Here is a 17,338-nt window from a genome sequence, read left to right on the forward strand (position 1 = left end):
ATTACATTACTGTATCAAATCATTTCACATCCCTTTTGTCCCTAGTGCTTTGTCCAGTGCCCTGCATGCAACTTTATATTATAAATACTGTTCTTTCTGCCTGGAAACTTGAGAATGTCCATAGCAACCAAAAAGTATCCCTTTACATCAAAAGCAGTTTTAGACCAGCTAGAAAACAGTGATAATGAATAAGAATCACTTGCAGAATTGAGCAATAGTAAATTGAAATTCGTCATCAAACACTGAAAGTGATGACAGCTACAATTCTGCAACTGAGCAAATTTCTGTGTTTTTTATTTGATTACATTATTGCATACATTTTATTATTATTATTTGTTACAGTCAAGTTGTAAAGCGCTACGTAAACTGTTGGCGCTATATAAATCCTGTATAATAATAATAATAATTATTATTATTATTATTTATAGTTATTTATTATATTATAATTTACGATTTCGTGTTTCAAACTTTATAATAACCGGGATGTCTGCTAGACTCTTGTTTGGACAAATTTAAGTGTGTTATTACTAAGAATTACAGGCCTACAATATAAAACACCACATTTCTATGCAAAACAATGTACCGCTTTCAGCATCAAAAATCTGACATAATCATACTGCCAGGGAGGTTAAGAAAGTCCTCTAACGTAACGGCAAGATTTCAGACTTGTTATAATTTATTTTGAAATTCGACATAGCCCCAAATTCCTTTAGGTCCGCCATTAAATTAGGTAATATTAATGGGTCGCAAATAAAAACAAAATATCATCCGCATAAGCAGAAATGTATGCTCTGCAAGGCCCACTTTAAAACCATGGATATTGGGGTTTTCTCTTATTTTGCATAACACTGCCTCTATGACCAGTGCGAACAGCAGGGGTGAAAATGGGCATCCCTGCCGAGTCCATTATTTATCTCAAAAGGGGGAGAAAGGACGCTATTGACCTTCACCCTAGCTGAGGGTTTCCTATACAGGGCCATAATCCAGCCTAACATTTTTGGCCCCAGGCCCACGGCGGCCAGGGCCTGCTCAAGAAATACCCAGTCTACCCTGTCAAATGCTTTCTCTGCGTCTGTAGACTGGAGTAGACTGGGAATTTGTGTTTTTTGCCGGGTAGCCCAGTGGATCAGATGCAGGGCTCTTGAGTTTACTTTACCTTAATACTTAACCTAACTTTAAAAATTAACAATTAGCACATAACTTATGCTCTTACAGTTAAAAGAGAAGCATGGCTTTCCAAAAAAACTAACATTTATACTTACCTAGGTGGATGCAGCATCAATCTGTCCCCTGCTGGCCCGGTAGTGAGAACTGAGCGATTAAACATCCCCTATCGCTCAGATCTCCCCTCTGCTCTGAGCAGAGAGCTGTGACTGTCAGTCAGTGGCTCTCTGCTCTCCCCTCCAGCGGGAGGGGCTGGCTCAGCCTCTCAGCAGATTGCCGAGAGGCTGAGCCAGGTGCCGATCAAGGCTTCTGGGTAGATCCTGACCATATGATTGGGATCTTTCTAGAGCCTGGACTAGTTCTGTGACATCAGCCAACAACAGGTTTCAGCCTGCTTTTTGTTGAAAACAGAACACAATACGAACATATAATATTGATGCTTGCATTCTTGATTATAAAAAATTACCATATTACCATACCAGTGTGTTATGCATATAATTAAAATGGTAAGTAAATTGCCAATGTTTCATAGTTATTTTTCTGGAAACTCCACAGTACCACTTGTGTGATTATGACATTATTTAAACTGAGAAGTATTTTAGGAGGTAACAGATAAGTAACAAAGTAACTAACAACAGGAATGGTCCTAAAACGGCTTTGTAATTACATTTGACTGCTTTCAAAAGATGAAAATTAATTTGCCGACTCAAAGAACAGCATAAACATGTCAACATGCACTGTAAAATTTAGTAAATTCCCTTGGGGAAAATCCAGTGATATTGCAACTGCTGTGTCTGATGATTTAGCTTTTTCTCGTGAATGAGATTCCATTAGACGACAATCTAAAAATGATGAAGAAGCCTCAACTCTTAACAATGGTACAAACATTACAATATGCATTCATCAAAGAAGACTGGAAATGTGACAAGCAATTTAAAATTCATGATTTAGCAATAATACTTTATAATTATTGCTTCATATGTTAATTAGGAACAAGATCTCACCTCCACCATCAAACTTCTGCGAACAAAATCACTCCCAACTGGAGATTTCCTCTCACTAAGAACTTCTTCAATATATTTGCTGTTCTTCAGACTGTTACTTCCCTCTGAAATGCAGTTAACTCCTGCAAATGCCAGACCTCTGGCTGGGATATGACAATTCATTGATAAAATGAAAATGAAATCATCACTTGCAATAAAAATTCTTAAAAAGCAGTTCCAAGCTACAAGCAAATTATTGATCAAACTGGTAGTTATATATAGAAAATTCTTTAGACTGTCTAGCTGTCAAAAAGTAATCCAAAGGAGGGCTGGGTAACATAGACACATCGTTAACAGATGCAAGGGAAAACTGGGGACTCCCTGCAGCTCAAAAAGACCACCTGAAGCACACACCACCTGAAGCTGGCATCAGATGTGGTGTGAATATCTGTTTGATAGAACTTAGAAAACAAATGCAGAAGACCAAGTGGTAGCCTTGCAAACTGGGAAAAGCTGCTTGATGTCACAAGTGGGTGGATTTCTTTGTGGTTGAGTACCTGGGCATTTGCCTCATACATAGAGTGTGGTGGCTACCCTTGGGACACCAGTTGTGCACCAAGTTGTACACCAAACCCACAAACAGTATCCAACTGCTTCTTTACACTAGTTATTTAAATAAAACATATTTTTAGGTCCATCATTTGGAGCCAGGATCCCTGGCTTAAGGAGATGCAGCAACCTTTTTTCGAAAGGGACTATCCTCAATCGCTTAATGTTAAGGAAATACAAAGGCTGAAGAGGGGATATTTTTAAATAAACTCATAAGGACTTAAACCAAAATAGGTCTCCTTTTCTACACAATGTAATGCCTACAGCCAATTTACAGTGCCTTGAAAAAGTATTCATACCCCTTGAAATTTTCACATTTTCTCATGTTACAACCAAAAACGTAAATGTATTTTACTGGGATTTTATGTGATAGAGCAACACAAAGTGGCACAAAATTGTGAAGTGTAAAGAAAATGATAAATGGTTTTCAATTTTTTTTACAAATAAATATTTGAAAAGTGTGGCGTGCATTTGTATTCAGCCCCCCTGAGTCAAAACTTTGTAGAATCACCTTTTGCTGCAATTACAGCTGCAAGTCTTTTTGGATATGCCCCTACCAGCTTTGCACAGTTTTTGAAATGTTTGCCCATTCTTCTTTGCAAAATAGCTCAAGCTCTGTCAGATTGGATGGAGAGTTTCTGTGAACAGCAATTTTCAAGTTTTGCCACATATCCTCAATTGGATTTAGGTCTGGACTTTGACTGGGCCATTCTAATGCCCTGTACACACAGTTGGATTTTCCGACGGAAAAAGTGCGATCGGATTGTGTTGTCAGAAATTCCGATCATGTGTGGGCTCCATTGGACTTTTTCCCTCGGAATTTCCGACACACAAAGTTTGAGAGCAGGCTATAAAATTTTCCGACAACAAAATCCGATCAGTTAAATTCCGATCGTGTGTACACAAATCCGACACACAAAGTGCCACGCATGCTCAGAATAAATTAAGAGACGAAAGCTATTGGCTACTGCCCCGTTTATAGTCCCAACGTACGTGTTTTACGTCACCGCGTTCAGAACGATCGGATTTTCTGACAACTTTGTGCGACCGTGTGTATGCAAGCCAAGTTTGAGCCAACATCTGTCGGAAAAAATCCATGGATTTTGTTGTCAGAATGTCCGATCAATGTCCGATCATGTGTACAGGGCATATCACATAAATATGCTTTGATCTCATCTATTCCATTGTAGCTCTGGCTGTATGTTTAGGGTCTTTGACCTGCTGGAAGGTGAACCTCCGCCTCAGTCTCAAGTCTTTTGCAGACTCTAATGCCCTGTACACACGGTAGGACATTGATCGGACATTCCGACAACAAAATCCATGGATTTTTTCCGACGGATGTTGGCTCAAACTTGTCTTGCATACACACGGTCACACAAAGTTGTCGGAAAATCCGATCGTTCTGAACGCAGTGACGTAAAACACGTACGTCGCGTCTATAAACGGGGCAGTAGCCAATAGCTTTCATCTCTTAATTTATTCTGAGCATGCGTGGCACTTTGTGCGTCGGATTTGTGTACACACGATCGGAATTTCTGGCAACGGATTTTATTGTCAGAAAATTTTATAGCCTGCTCTCAAACTTTGTGTGTCGGAAATTCCGATGGAAAATGTGTGATGGAGCCCACACACGGTCGGATTTTCCCACAACAAGGTCCTATCACACATTTTCCATCGGAAAATCTGACCGTGTGTACAGGGCATAACAGGTTTTCTTCTAAGATTACCATGTATTTGGCTCCATTCATCTTCCCATCAACTCTGACCAGTTTCCCTGTCCCTGCTTAAGAAAAGCATCCCCACAATGATGCTGCCACCATGTTTCACGGTGGGGGTGGTGTGTTCAGGGTGATGTGCACTGTTAATTTTCCGCCACACATAGCGTTTTTCTTTTAGGCCAAAAAGTTCAATTTTGGTCTCATCTGACCAGAGCACCTTCTTCCACATCATCCCCATGACTAAGCTCCAGGGGGAGGAGTAAAATGTGTTGGGGCGTGGCCTGGTCAGAGTCAAGGCTGAGGTTGCCACTCTATTCATTGCAGTAGGACATCGTGCTGGTAGGTTAATTGGCTCCAGTCTAAATTGGCTCTAGTATGTGTGTGCCTGTATGTATGTATTGGAAATAGGAACCTTAGGTAGTAAGCTCCTTAAAAGCAGGGACTGATGTAAATGTACAGTATTTAAAGAGCTGTGTAAATTGTCAGCATTAGTATATAAATCCCTGTAATACATAAGCAAATAAATAAATACTGCAGAACTGGAGCATATACCTGTATACTGGTAAAATGTTGTAAATACAATTATTCACCCTTCTCAAAATACAGAAATGAAAAAAAAACACATTCTCACCTGATATATTTTCCTGTCCAAGTTCCGAAAATGAAAATACAGCCGATGTGGGCTTAGTCTCCCCTGGTGCCACACAAAGCTTACGGATCAGGTACTGTTTCCCAGGATAGCCTACAAACTTCACACCTTTTGTGATCATGATCTTTATGTGTACCTGTGAAGTCATTTAATCATCAAAATTAAACACTAAAGCTTTAACAGTTGTATATCGGCAATTCTTACATCTCTGCTTTGGGCCTGTTTAGTTTGTGATAATTTCGTCCATACTTTACCCCTTCCTGCCCCCTCCCATCAGCTCTTTAACTGGATCCTAATGCCAGGACAGACCTCCCGAACACATGATCACTATGATTGGCTGCCACAGTGATCACATGATCAGAAGCCTGTCCCACCAGCTCCCGACCATTAACAGAGTGGAAGCTGTATGTGTCAGCTCGGTCACTGTGTAAGGAGTGCATTCTCTGCACAGAAATCTTGGCCACCATGGATGCATGTATGCGATATGTGGGCATTAAGGGCCCTTTCTTGCAGCGTGGTTCATAATATGTTAAGATAACAAAGTAATACATTTATATTTTCTTTGGAAAGGGGGGGGGGGGGGCAGCATTGAGGGACAAGTCTTTCCTTTTGTCCTGCAAAAAAATCACTTCGTTTTCTATGCCCTGATCAGTGTTAGGTACAGATAATAATTTAAAAATAAATAAAATATATAACTTTCCAATCATGGCACTAAAATGATCATTCTCCTATAAAGTATTGCAAAGTTATTTACAAGTGGAATAAATGGATACGCCTGCTTTGAATTTAGAAAGAGATTGTTACTTTAGTTGTCATCATGGTAGGAGGCTCAATGGCCATTTTGTTGTATCCCATGTCCCTGAAAAAAGTGAGGACAGGAGTTTGTTAGGGTTGCATGGAAAGACCTACAGGGGTGGTATTTGCATTAAACAATAATTTTACAAATGGCATAGTGCGTTTAAAATTACTGGGGCCCCTTGTCTACAAGGGCCAGTTTATGTAAAATGTGAACTTAGCCTGTAAAGGGTATTTCCATTTTCGTAGGGGAAAAATTGGCAAATAAAAAAAAATATTATAACATATACAATCCTTTTCAATCTGCAGCACTGTAATTCTCTGTAAAATACAATGCAGTATGGCAGTCTAGAGGCATTCTTCAGGAAATGTTATTTATTGCTTGTGTGATTGGCTCACTGATTTTCCCATAAGTCTGCACTAAGATACAAATCAGATTTTGGGCACCCCCTGCAATAAAAATGCCACTTTTGGTGAGATACTCCGACAGGGAAATCACGTCTAAAGGGATGCAGACCTTGCCAATTTCCTCATTAGAGCCCTGCAGCCATGGAGTTACTCTTTGCCGCTTGTCGACCGGCTCACGCCCATATACGTCAGCAGAATTGCTCTCCTGGGCGAAATCCTGTATGGGTACGTTGTACCCTTTAAGAGCCGCCAAAGGGCAGACAAGCCTGCTGCACGGCGGGGGACCTGATGCGCGTGGCTGGTGGGCACAATAGCCACCGGGCACATGCGATTGCGGGCACAACCGGCAGCACGGAGATTTGTGTGTGTAAACACACAAATCCCTTTTCTGTCAGGGGAGAGGAGACACATTGATCCACCCGCTAGCTTGTATACAATTTTTGGCCAATTTTTAAGCATTTTGCCAAGGCACCCCTGAAGAAATCTGAAGGCACCTGGTTAAAAAAGGCTGTTATAGAGAACTTAAAGTATGTAAACCCAACATTTCATGTGCCTTCTGTAACAAGTATACTGTTTTCTTTGTATTGCTTCCTTTATGTGAAATCCTTGATGTTTCTGCCAGTTCCTCTGCTTTCCTATTAAAAACTGACCACACTAAGCAGGAGAACACACCATGGTCAGTTCTCTAATTGTGCTGAGCCTGCTCTCCTCCAATGATCAGACTTGTGGGGGCGTGGCCTGCACGGGCATGTGATTGGCAGCGTGTCACTGAGCTCCCGCTGAAGATCCGACACTTAGATCCTTTTACCGGCACTTCCTGCTCTCGTTGACCGCCTAAATCGAGTGCCAGTGTCCTCCAGCAGCCGCAGGTGTACAATCGAGCCCACCCTGGTTCGTTATGACCCGGAAAAATTGTGGGGGATCGGCGGTGGCCGAAATTCTAACATGGCGCCCAGCCATCCCTCCCACAGAGGACACCACAGGGCTCTGAGGATCCACAAAAGCACACAGTGAGTAAAGCTCCTAAGTCGACCAAGAAAGATCCCAACGGGATATGCTATTTTTTGCACAAGAGCTACCAGATCCCAGCACTCAGGAGCTGCAGGGAGGGATAGGAGCGGCCCTGGCTGCAGCACAGGCCTCACCATTGCTGAGGGGGGAGCAGGCAGATTCTGATACAGACGTAGATGCGGGGAGGCTTGACCCGCCTGAGGGCATGGAGGAGGAAGACCCTGAGCCTACTCTTAGTGAAATACTAAAGGCAGTACACACTTGCACCCTTTCTGTGCACTCGGTACAAGACCAGCTGGGGAGGCTGAAGGTGGAAGTCTTACTGCTCTGGCAAGATATGCAAAAAATTAGCGAACGCAATACTGCAGTGGAGAACCGGGTGAGTGATGTTGAGGACAAGCTGCCATCCCTGATTGCCAAGTCCCACTCCGCTTTCTGGCTAGGCGCAGATAAATAACAGCACCCGCAATGAAGATTTTTCAAATTGCATGAGACTAAATAACGTCCACCTAGTGGGGCTGCCGGACGCATAGAAGGCAAGGACCCAATGGACTTCATAGAGCAATGGCTGGTCACCTTTTTTGGTAAAGATACCTTTACCTCACTCTTTGCAGTAGAATGGGCCCACAGAACCCCCACCCGCCGCTACCACCGGAACGTCCTCCCAGACCATTTCTGGCCAGGCTCTTTAACTACAGAATTCGGGAGATTATATTGCAGCTTGCAAGAAAGCGCCAGGATATCCGCTATAATGGTGCAAAAGTTTTCTTCTACCCCGACTTCTCTGCGGAAGTACAAAGACAGCGATCCACATTCTTCGAGGTTTTAGCTGAACAGACATGCCTGCTGATGACTGATCGTTACGAACAATAGACACCTGCAAGTCTTACAGGTGTTAGGCTCTTAGAAGGGTCCTGAAAAAAGCTGACCCTCCTTAGGAATGGTTATCTGCGCATTCCACATTGGGGATGCCTGGAAAAGGCACTAGGGTAGACATAAGGTCCAAAGCTAGAAAAATAGTAGCAGGTGCATCCAAAAGATACTGAGGGGCCAGGTCCTTGTTAGGGCCAACCATGTAGCTTAGGAAGTCCTTGACCAGGCACCACAAAAGATTTAGCATTACCCAAGGATATAGGAGGTAGTGGGACACCACAGAGGGTGCAACTCTAGAATCCTAGTCCCCACTTTAATAGGAACAAGGGGTCCAAGGGTGCAGCAAACCCAGGAAGACCTAAGAAGTTACGGTATATTGCTTGTGCAGTAGCAAAAATACAGATAGTGAAGGGGCAACTGCAAGAGCTACCAGACACAAGGAGTTAGCTTGTGGACTGAAAGGGGTGTCTTGAGCACCCAAATCCTGGGGAGGCAAGTTACCCAAGAAACCATCTGGATATACAAACAGCCCCTCACTGAACTGTAGGAACACTGAAAGACCCAAGGCCTGGAACAGCAGGTTGATCTTCCATGTGCAGAATATTTTGCACAGCATCAAGAGAGTCAAAGACAAGCTCTGCAGGGGATGGTGTCAGACTGTGCTTAGAGCTCTGCTGCGGGCAGAATGCCCCAACAGCGAAGCACAAACAGTTAAAAAGCCCCAATTAGACACAGAGGTCCCTGTGGACACGGGGAAGGACTCATCCCCACTCGTAGGATCTGAGGAAGACTCTGATGGTGACAACCCTATAACATTATGGGTCGTTTTCAGGTTACAAGTACTGGTCCCTGAGTAAACACCCCTAGAACCACTAGGGGAGTTTGGGCCGAGGTCACACATGCAGCTAGACTGTCCTCTGTGCAAGGACATGTTACATTTGAGCAGGAATAGGGTTAATGTAACTAGGCTTAATATCATGCAAGTCCTCAGATACTCCAAACCAGGGCAGCTGGTACTGATGAGAGTTTCAGGCAGCTGGAGGTGACCAGGACATTGTAGGCAGGCAGTGGAAAGAAACTAAAAACTGGAGATCCACGTGGTTAGGAGCAGCAACAGCAGAGGGATGCTTCTTCCTTTAGGCTGAATGGCGAAAGAGGCTAGAGCGCACAGCACCCAGTGGATGCCAACATTGGTCCCTTAACCCTGCAGTCAAACTGGCAGTAGTGGGAAGTTTGAAAAGGTGCCAAAAGGTGCAAACAGTGAGGTAGCTCCTGGTGCTTCACCCCAACCAGTTCTACTTAGTGAGTATTCAGAGATAGTCTCCCACCTAGGGCTGTGACATGGCTCTGGACTTGGAAAACGCTCCATGGCTAACACAGTACACTCAGGTCTGAAGTGTGAAACAATGCAGAGCACAATACTTTTTAGGCTGGCTGCACAAATCCAATCCAGACATGTCCAGGTGCAGCTTCGAAAACAATATAGAAACCAGCAGCGGCGTCAGTGAGAAATCTTGATGAAAATTGAAGGCTTACAAAAAATAGTTTTTTTTTTTTTTCAGAAGAAGCTAAAGAAAAGGTGTCAAACCTCCTAGAACACTAGCAAAACACAGAGGTATGCTGAGTAGAGGAGTGGTTACATGGGGACTGGCAGGGTTGGCTCTAGGGTTGGGGGGAGGCAGGGTTGGCTCTAGTGTTGGGGGGGGTGAGCTGCGCCCCCCCCATATTTCAGTTGTGCTCCCCCAGGACCAGTGACATTGATATCAGGAAGTGGAGGGGCTGGGGGAACACTGATATGAAGGGGGGCTCTAATGCGACAGAGTGGACTCTGGTGTGATGGTCAGACTTTGATATAATGGAGGAACTTTGACGTGAAGAGCTATCTCTGATATACTGTGGGACCTGTGATGTAAAGGGGGCTGCCCCTGATGTGATAGAGGCGCTTTGATGTGAAGGGGGAACACTGCTGTGAAGGGAGGACTTCCCCATATGGTGCCAAGGAGAGGGTGACATTATCTGGTGCAGATGTCAGTGTTCTTCAAATCGGCAAATACAGTTTTGGACTTGGGTGCCTCATGACTTTTTGGGTACCGTGACTAAAAAAAGGTTGAGAAACGTTGGCCCAATGCATGTCCCCTTTGTCACAGACACATAGAAATGCATTAGCATTCCCTGTTCACACCTGCACTGCCTCAGCACTACCCAGAAGTAAAGTCAGGTGTTATTTCCAGGTCATGACTTGTGGTACAGACGTGCACTGAATTATTAGAGAACATGGGTTCCCTGCAACTCTATCAGACTGTGTGTAAGACTGTCAGTGACTCACACATGGCCAATGCAAGCAGGAAGACCTGGAGAGACAGAAAAACAGGGAGAGTTAGCCAGAAAGGTTAAAATGAATGTGTGCCAACAGTATGCCTCGTGACTTCGTTTACTGCACCCAGCAATCAGAAAGGCTAGATCCGGCCCTAGGGACTGGCTTCCAATTTTTCTGTTTGCCAGTTTCCAAAGCACCTGTAGGGACAGTTTCTGAATACGTATGTCCCTTAATGAACAATAAGATAAAAATCACTTTTCATAGGCACAAAGTGGTATCTAAAGCACAGAACCTTGGTCAAAAAAAGTCAGTCACAAAGCCACAGGGACAGGAAATGATTTAGTGTTTGTAACCTTTAAAAAATATTCACTGCCAGTCCCTCTATTTTATGCAGCCATAACCCAGTGTAAGTATTTGTTGAAAAAGAAGCCTGTTACACAGTTACATAGCAGGTGAGGTTGAAAAAAAAAAAACAAGTCCAACCTATGTGTGTGATTATATGTCAGTATTACATTGTATATCCCTGTATGTTGTGGTTGTTCAGGTGCATATCTAATAGTTTTTTTAAACTATCGATGCTCCCCACTGAGACCACTGCCTGTGCAAAGGAATTCCACATTCTTGCCGTTCTTATGCCGCGTACACACGGTCGGATTTTCTGACAACAAAACCATGTTTTTTTTTTTTCCAGAAGGATGTTGGCTCAAACTTGTCTTGCATACACACGGTCACACAAATGTTGGGCAAAAAGTCAGAAAGTGAGAACGCGGTGATGTACAACACATACGACGAGCCGAGAAAAAGGAAGTTCAATAGCCAGTGCGGCTCCTTCTGGTTGATTCAGAGCATGCGTGAACTTTTGTGCGACGGACTTGTCTACACACGATCAGACTTTCCGACAAAAAGTTTTGTTGGCGGAAAATTTGAGAACCTGCTCTCAAACATTTGTGTGCGGAAATTCCGACAGCAAATGTTCGATTGAGCATACACACGGTCGGACTTTCCGACAACAAGTTCACATCAAACATTTCCTGTTAGAAAATCCAATCGTGTGTACGGGGCATTACAGTAAAAAACCCTCTACATAGTTTAAGGTTAAACCTCTTTTCTTCTAATTTTAAGTGTCTTAAAATTAGTGTCCACGTGTCTTGTTAAACTCCCTTCCGCAAAAAACTTTTATCCCTATTGTGGGGTCACCAGTACGGCATTTGCAAATTGAAATCATATCCCCTCTCAAGCGTCTCTTCTACAGAGAGAATAAGTTTGATGCTCCTAACCTTTCCTCATAACTAACATCCTCCAGACCCTTTAGTAACTTTGTTGCCCTTCTTTGTACTTGTACATCCTTCCAAAGGACTGGTGCCCAGAACTGGACAGCATACTCTAGGTGCGGCCGGACCAGAGTCTTGTAGAGCGGGAGAATTATCATTTTATCTGTGAAGTAGATCCCCTTTTTAATGCATGCCAATATTCTGTTTGCTTTGTTAGCAGAAGCTTGGCATTGCATGCCATTGCTGAGCCTATCATCTACTAGGACCCCCAGGTCCTATTCCATCCTTGATTCCCCCAGAGGTTCTCCCCCCATTGAGTAGATTGCATTCATATTTTTGCCACCCAAATGCATTATTTTACATTTTTCTACATTAAACCTCATTTGCCATATAGTTGCTCATCCCATTAATTTGTTCAGTTCTTTTTGCAAGGTTTCCACATCCTGCGGAGAAGTTATTGCCCTGTTTAGCTTGGTATCATCCGCAAATACAAATATTGAGCTGTTTATTCCATGCTCCAGGTCATTTATGAACAAATTAAATAGAATTGGTCCCAGCACAGAACTCTGGGGGACCCCAATACCCACCCCTGACCATTCCGAGTACTTCCCATTTATCACCACCCTCTGAACTCGCCCTTGTAGACAGTTTTCAATCCATGTACTCACCCTATGGTCCATGCCAACGGAACTTATATTGTACAGTAAACGTTTATGGGGAACGTTTCAAATGCTTTTGCAAAATCCAGACACACCACTACGGGCCTTCCTTTATCTAGATGGCAACTCACCTCCTCATAGAAGGTTAATAGATTGGTTTGGCAAGAACGATTCTTCATGAATCCATGCTGATTACTGCTAATGATACTGTTCTCATTACTAAAAATATATAGTCCCTTATCATCCCCTCCAAGAGCTTGCATACTATTGATGTTAGGCTAACTGGTCTAATTCCCAGGGATGTATTTTGGGCCCTTTTTAAATATTGGTGTTACATTGGCTTTTCTCCAATCAGCTGGTACCATTCCAGTCAGTAGACTGTCAGTAAAAATTAGGAACAACGGTCTGGCAATTACTTGACTGAGTTCCCCAAGTACCCTCGGGTGCAAGCTGTCTGGTCCCGGTGATTTATTAATGTTGTTTACCAAGTCTAATTTTAATTCTGTCCTCTGTTAACCATGGAGGTGCTTCCTGTGATGTTTCATGAGGATAATACCTTCGCCATCTCCCCAATTCTTTGCAACCAGATGACCTTCCTCATTCTTTATGGGGCCAATATGGTCTGTCCTCTCTTTTTTACTGTTTACATACTTAAAGAATTTCTTGAGATTTCTTTTAATTTCCTCCACTATGTGTCTTTCGTGTTCTATCTTAGCCTCCCTAATGGCACCCTTACATTTCATATTGCATTCCTTATAAAGTCTGAATGCTGATGATAATCCCTCAACCTTGTATTTTTTGAAGGCCTTCTCCCTTGCTTTTATATGCATTTTTACATTGGAGTTAAGCCATCTAGGACTTTTGCTCGCTCTTTTAAATTTATTACCCAATAGGATGCATTTGCTCATGCCCTTATTTAATAAGGTCTTAAAGCAAACCCATCTCTCCTCCGTGTTCTTTGTTCCTAAGATTTTATCCCAGTGTGTGCCTTCTTAGCAAGGTTCGTAGTTTAGGGAAGTTGGCTCTTTTGAAATTTAGTGTCTTTGTATTCCCCTTATGTGTCCTATTTGTGTGATTTAAACTGAAGCCAATTGACCTGTGATCGCTATTTCCTAAATTGCCCCGTATTTGTTGGTAATCAGTAGATCCAGTAAAACTTTATTTCTAGTTGGTGCATCTACCATCTGAACCTTGAAATTGTCCTGCAAGAAATTTAGGAACCGGTGAGCCTTAGACGAATGCATGGTTCCCTCCGCCCAGTCTATGTCTGGATAATTTAAATCCCCCATTAGATAGATAGATAGATAGATATATATATACACACACACACACACACACACACACACACACACACACACACACACACATATATATATATATATATATATATATATATATATATATATATATATATATATATAGACATACAGACATACCCCTCCCCTTTTTTTACCCTCTCTATCCCTGCGATAAAGGGTATATCCTTGAATGGTTGCCAGCCAATCATGAGAGCTGTTGAACCAGGTCTCTGAAATTCCCACAAAATCTAAATCCTCCTCGTACAACAGTATCTCTAGTTCACCCATCTTGTCCGCCAGGCTCCTGGCATTGGTGAACATGCCACATAGTTTAGGCCATATCGCATATCATTCTCTTATTGGGTGTTCCGAGATTGCAACTAGGACTAGTTACTATACTTACCTTGGGTTTATGTGCTTTAGTCAACATACCACTAATGCCCCCACTACTAGCCTCTGGAATATGTTCTGCAGCGACTATCTCTAACTCTGGGCTCTCCCCCCTTCACCTAGTTTTACCTCTTCAGCCCCTGAAGATTTAACCCCCTTCTTGACCAGGGCACTTTTTGCGATTCGGCACTGCGTCGCTTTAACTGACAATTGCACGGTCGTGCGACGTTGCACCCAAATAAAATTGAAGTTCTTTTTTTCCCACAAATAGAGCTTTCTTTTGGTGGTATTTGATCACCTCTGGGGTTTTTATTTTTTGCGCTATAAACAAAAAAAAGAGTGACAATTTTGAAAAAAAAGCATTATTTTTTACTTTTTGCTATAATAAATATCCCCCAAAAATATATTAAAAAAAAACAATTTTTTTCCTCAGTTTAGGCCGCTATGTATTTTTCTACATATTTTTGATATAAAAAATCTCAAAAAGGGTATATTGATTGGTTTGCGCAAAAGTTATAACATCTACAAAATAGGGGATAGTTTTATGGCATTTTCATTTTTAATTTTTTTTTTTATTAGTAATGGTGGCGATCTGCGATTTTTATCGGGACTGCGACATTATAGCGGACGCATTGGACACTTTTGACACTACTTTGGGACCACTGTCATTTATACAGCGATCAGTGCTATAAAAATGCACCGATTACTGTGTAAATGACACTGGCAGTGAAGGGGTTAACCACTAGGGGGCAATGAAGGGTTAAGTGTGTCCTAGGGAGTGATTCTAACTGTGGGGGGGTGGGATTCAAGTCACATGACCGCGACCACTGCTCACGATGACAGGGAGCAGTGATCTCTGTCATGACAAGTCAGAACAGGCAACTGCCATTGTTTAAATAGGCACTTTCCCGTTCTGAGGCTCAGTGACACGATCACCGGGGGACTAGCGGACATCGAGTCCGCCGGTCCCGCGGGCACGGTCATGCTGTACGTGTGTGCCTGCTATCCCCTCCTCTTAAAGGGGACGTACAGGTACGCCCATTTGCCCAATGCTGCCATTGTGCCGACATATATCGGCGTGCAGCGGTCGGCAAGTGGTTAAAAACCCCTATCTTTTTGGCCATCTTTACTCCCAGCTGATCTGCACCCTCCACATTTAGGTGCAGTCCGCCCTCTTCTATAGTACTGGTGATCAACTGAGAAGTCGGCCCAGTCCTCCAGGAACCCAAACCCTTCCTTACTACACAAGCTCCTCAGCCACTTGTTTACTTCCCTAATCTCCCTCTGTCTTTCTGGTGTGGCTCAATGTATCGGTAGTATTCCTGAGAATACTACCTTGGAGGTCCTTTTCCTCAATTTAGCTCCCAAGTCCCTGAAATCCATCTGCCTCTGACTTCGTCATTGGTGCCAACGTGCACCATGACAGCCGGGTCTTCCCCAACCCCTCCCAGTAGTCTGTCCACCAAATCCGTGATGTGCCGAATGCCCGGTAGACAACATACAGTTTGGCGCTTCAGGTCTTTGTCACAGATTGCCCCCCCTGTCCTTCTAAGAATTGAGTCCCCTACCACCAGAATCTGTCTTTCCTTTCCCTACGCTCCCCCCCCCTCCCCCACTCTCACTGAGGAGTTCTTCCCCTGGCAGCTAGGAGAGTCCCTCAGCTCCAGCAGTGCTGGTTCCTGACTGGTTTCACCAATGTCACCCTTTTCTAGTACCTGCACCTCTTTGTCTCCACCTGCCTCTGTGCTGGCCCCTGCTGGCACCTGCCGGGTACGTTCCCGGCTCTCCTTTAGTATGGAGGGTCTTCTTAGTACTGACAGTTGCTTCCCCAGATTCAGAATCTGGGCTTCCAGGGAAACAATGTGCTTACATTTTGCACAGCAGTATTCGCCCTCGATCGGATGATCAAGGAATTAATACATGCCGCAAGATGTACACAGAGTCGCATCTCCACAACCGCCGGGCATCGTACCTACTAATTTATTGAGGATTGGGGATTATACCCTGTCCAAATTGATCTTATCTTGGAAATATTGCATTCAGTCTGGCACCCCTCTGTTCTCCTTTCTACACAGAGTTTACTAAGGGTGCTGCCTCCAGGTGCTGTACACACAAGAAAATGGACTTTTGATAGACTATTTTTTTTTTTTTAACAGAGATGTTTATTGTAAAAAAACAAATCAGCATTACAATGTCATAATCAGTAGAAATACAACCATACACAGATAGAAAACAGGATGAAGTCCGTAGCAATCTAGAGATCTAACCCCCAGACCTTCTAGGTAGTTATCGAGTTATTCCTAGCAACAACCAGGGTTCTCCACCAGCATAATCTTTTCACATCCTATGCCCATTGGCATCTATCCACCCCGACCAGACTTTGTTGAATTTCGCTGGGCATTGCCTGCTCTCATATGTGAGTTTGCAGAGATGTAGTACCGAGTTTATAGAAAGGCACCAAGAGTCTCTTGTGAATGTCATACATAGCTTAGTATACCTGTCTCCCTGCACCTCGTCTAAGTGGCTCAGTAGGAGGGTCAGGGGGTCCAACGGGATCTGTGTCCCACACACCTTGCTCAAGGTATCAGTGACTGCCTCCCAATAAAGTTGGAGTTTGGGGCATGACCAGACCATGTGCCAGAATGAGCCTTCCTCCCTTCTACATCTGGGCAACAACAGTTCCCATTGAGGGTATATACGGGCTAGTCTCCGTGGGGTGTAGCAGGCCCTGTGGAGAAATTTGAGTTGAATAAATCTGTCTTTCTCCGCTATCATCGAGGGAATAAAAGTGGAGACACATTCCTCCCATTCCTTGTCACCAAGAGTCTGTATGTCTGTCTTCCACTTGTCCAGAGATTGGGTCGGTTTAATGTCATGGGCAACCGTCAAGTAAAGGTATAGAGACGAAAGGGGTTTCCCCATCATACTGGAAATTAACAGACGCTCTATAGAATCCGATTCCAAAACTGTTTCCGGAATTGGGTCCTAAAAGCATGTCTCAACTACCAGTATCTAAATTCCCATGAGTTGGGTATCGAGTACAGGGCTTTTAATTCCTGAAATGTCATGAGTTTACCATCCTTAGCGATATGTATCAAAGTCGTGATCCCTTTACTTGCCCATAGTGAAGGGTCTCTTAAAGTATTGAGCTGGGATAGCATTGGATTCCCCCATAAGGACATGTGAGGGGATA

At 43.4% G+C, this 17,338-nt stretch overlaps 1 protein-coding gene across 2 annotated transcripts in view; it reads right to left on the reverse strand.

Annotated features, from left to right (window-relative positions):
* CPAMD8 (C3 and PZP like alpha-2-macroglobulin domain containing 8) overlaps positions 1–17,338 on the reverse strand; it is a 424,223-nt gene that overhangs the window by 175,658 nt on the left and 231,227 nt on the right. For both annotated transcript variants that reach the window (XM_073592930.1, XM_073592923.1), the window contains exons 21-22: positions 5,106–5,259; positions 2,169–2,311 (exon numbers count right to left, since the gene is read on the reverse strand). In XM_073592930.1, the coding sequence (XP_073449031.1) occupies positions 2,169–2,311; positions 5,106–5,259 (297 nt within the window). The remainder of the gene's footprint in view (positions 1–2,168; positions 2,312–5,105; positions 5,260–17,338) is intronic.

The sequence above is a fragment of the Aquarana catesbeiana genome, linkage group LG01 (genome assembly GCF_042186555.1).
Source record: "Aquarana catesbeiana isolate 2022-GZ linkage group LG01, ASM4218655v1, whole genome shotgun sequence".
NCBI classification, from domain to species: domain Eukaryota; kingdom Metazoa; phylum Chordata; class Amphibia; order Anura; family Ranidae; genus Aquarana; species Aquarana catesbeiana.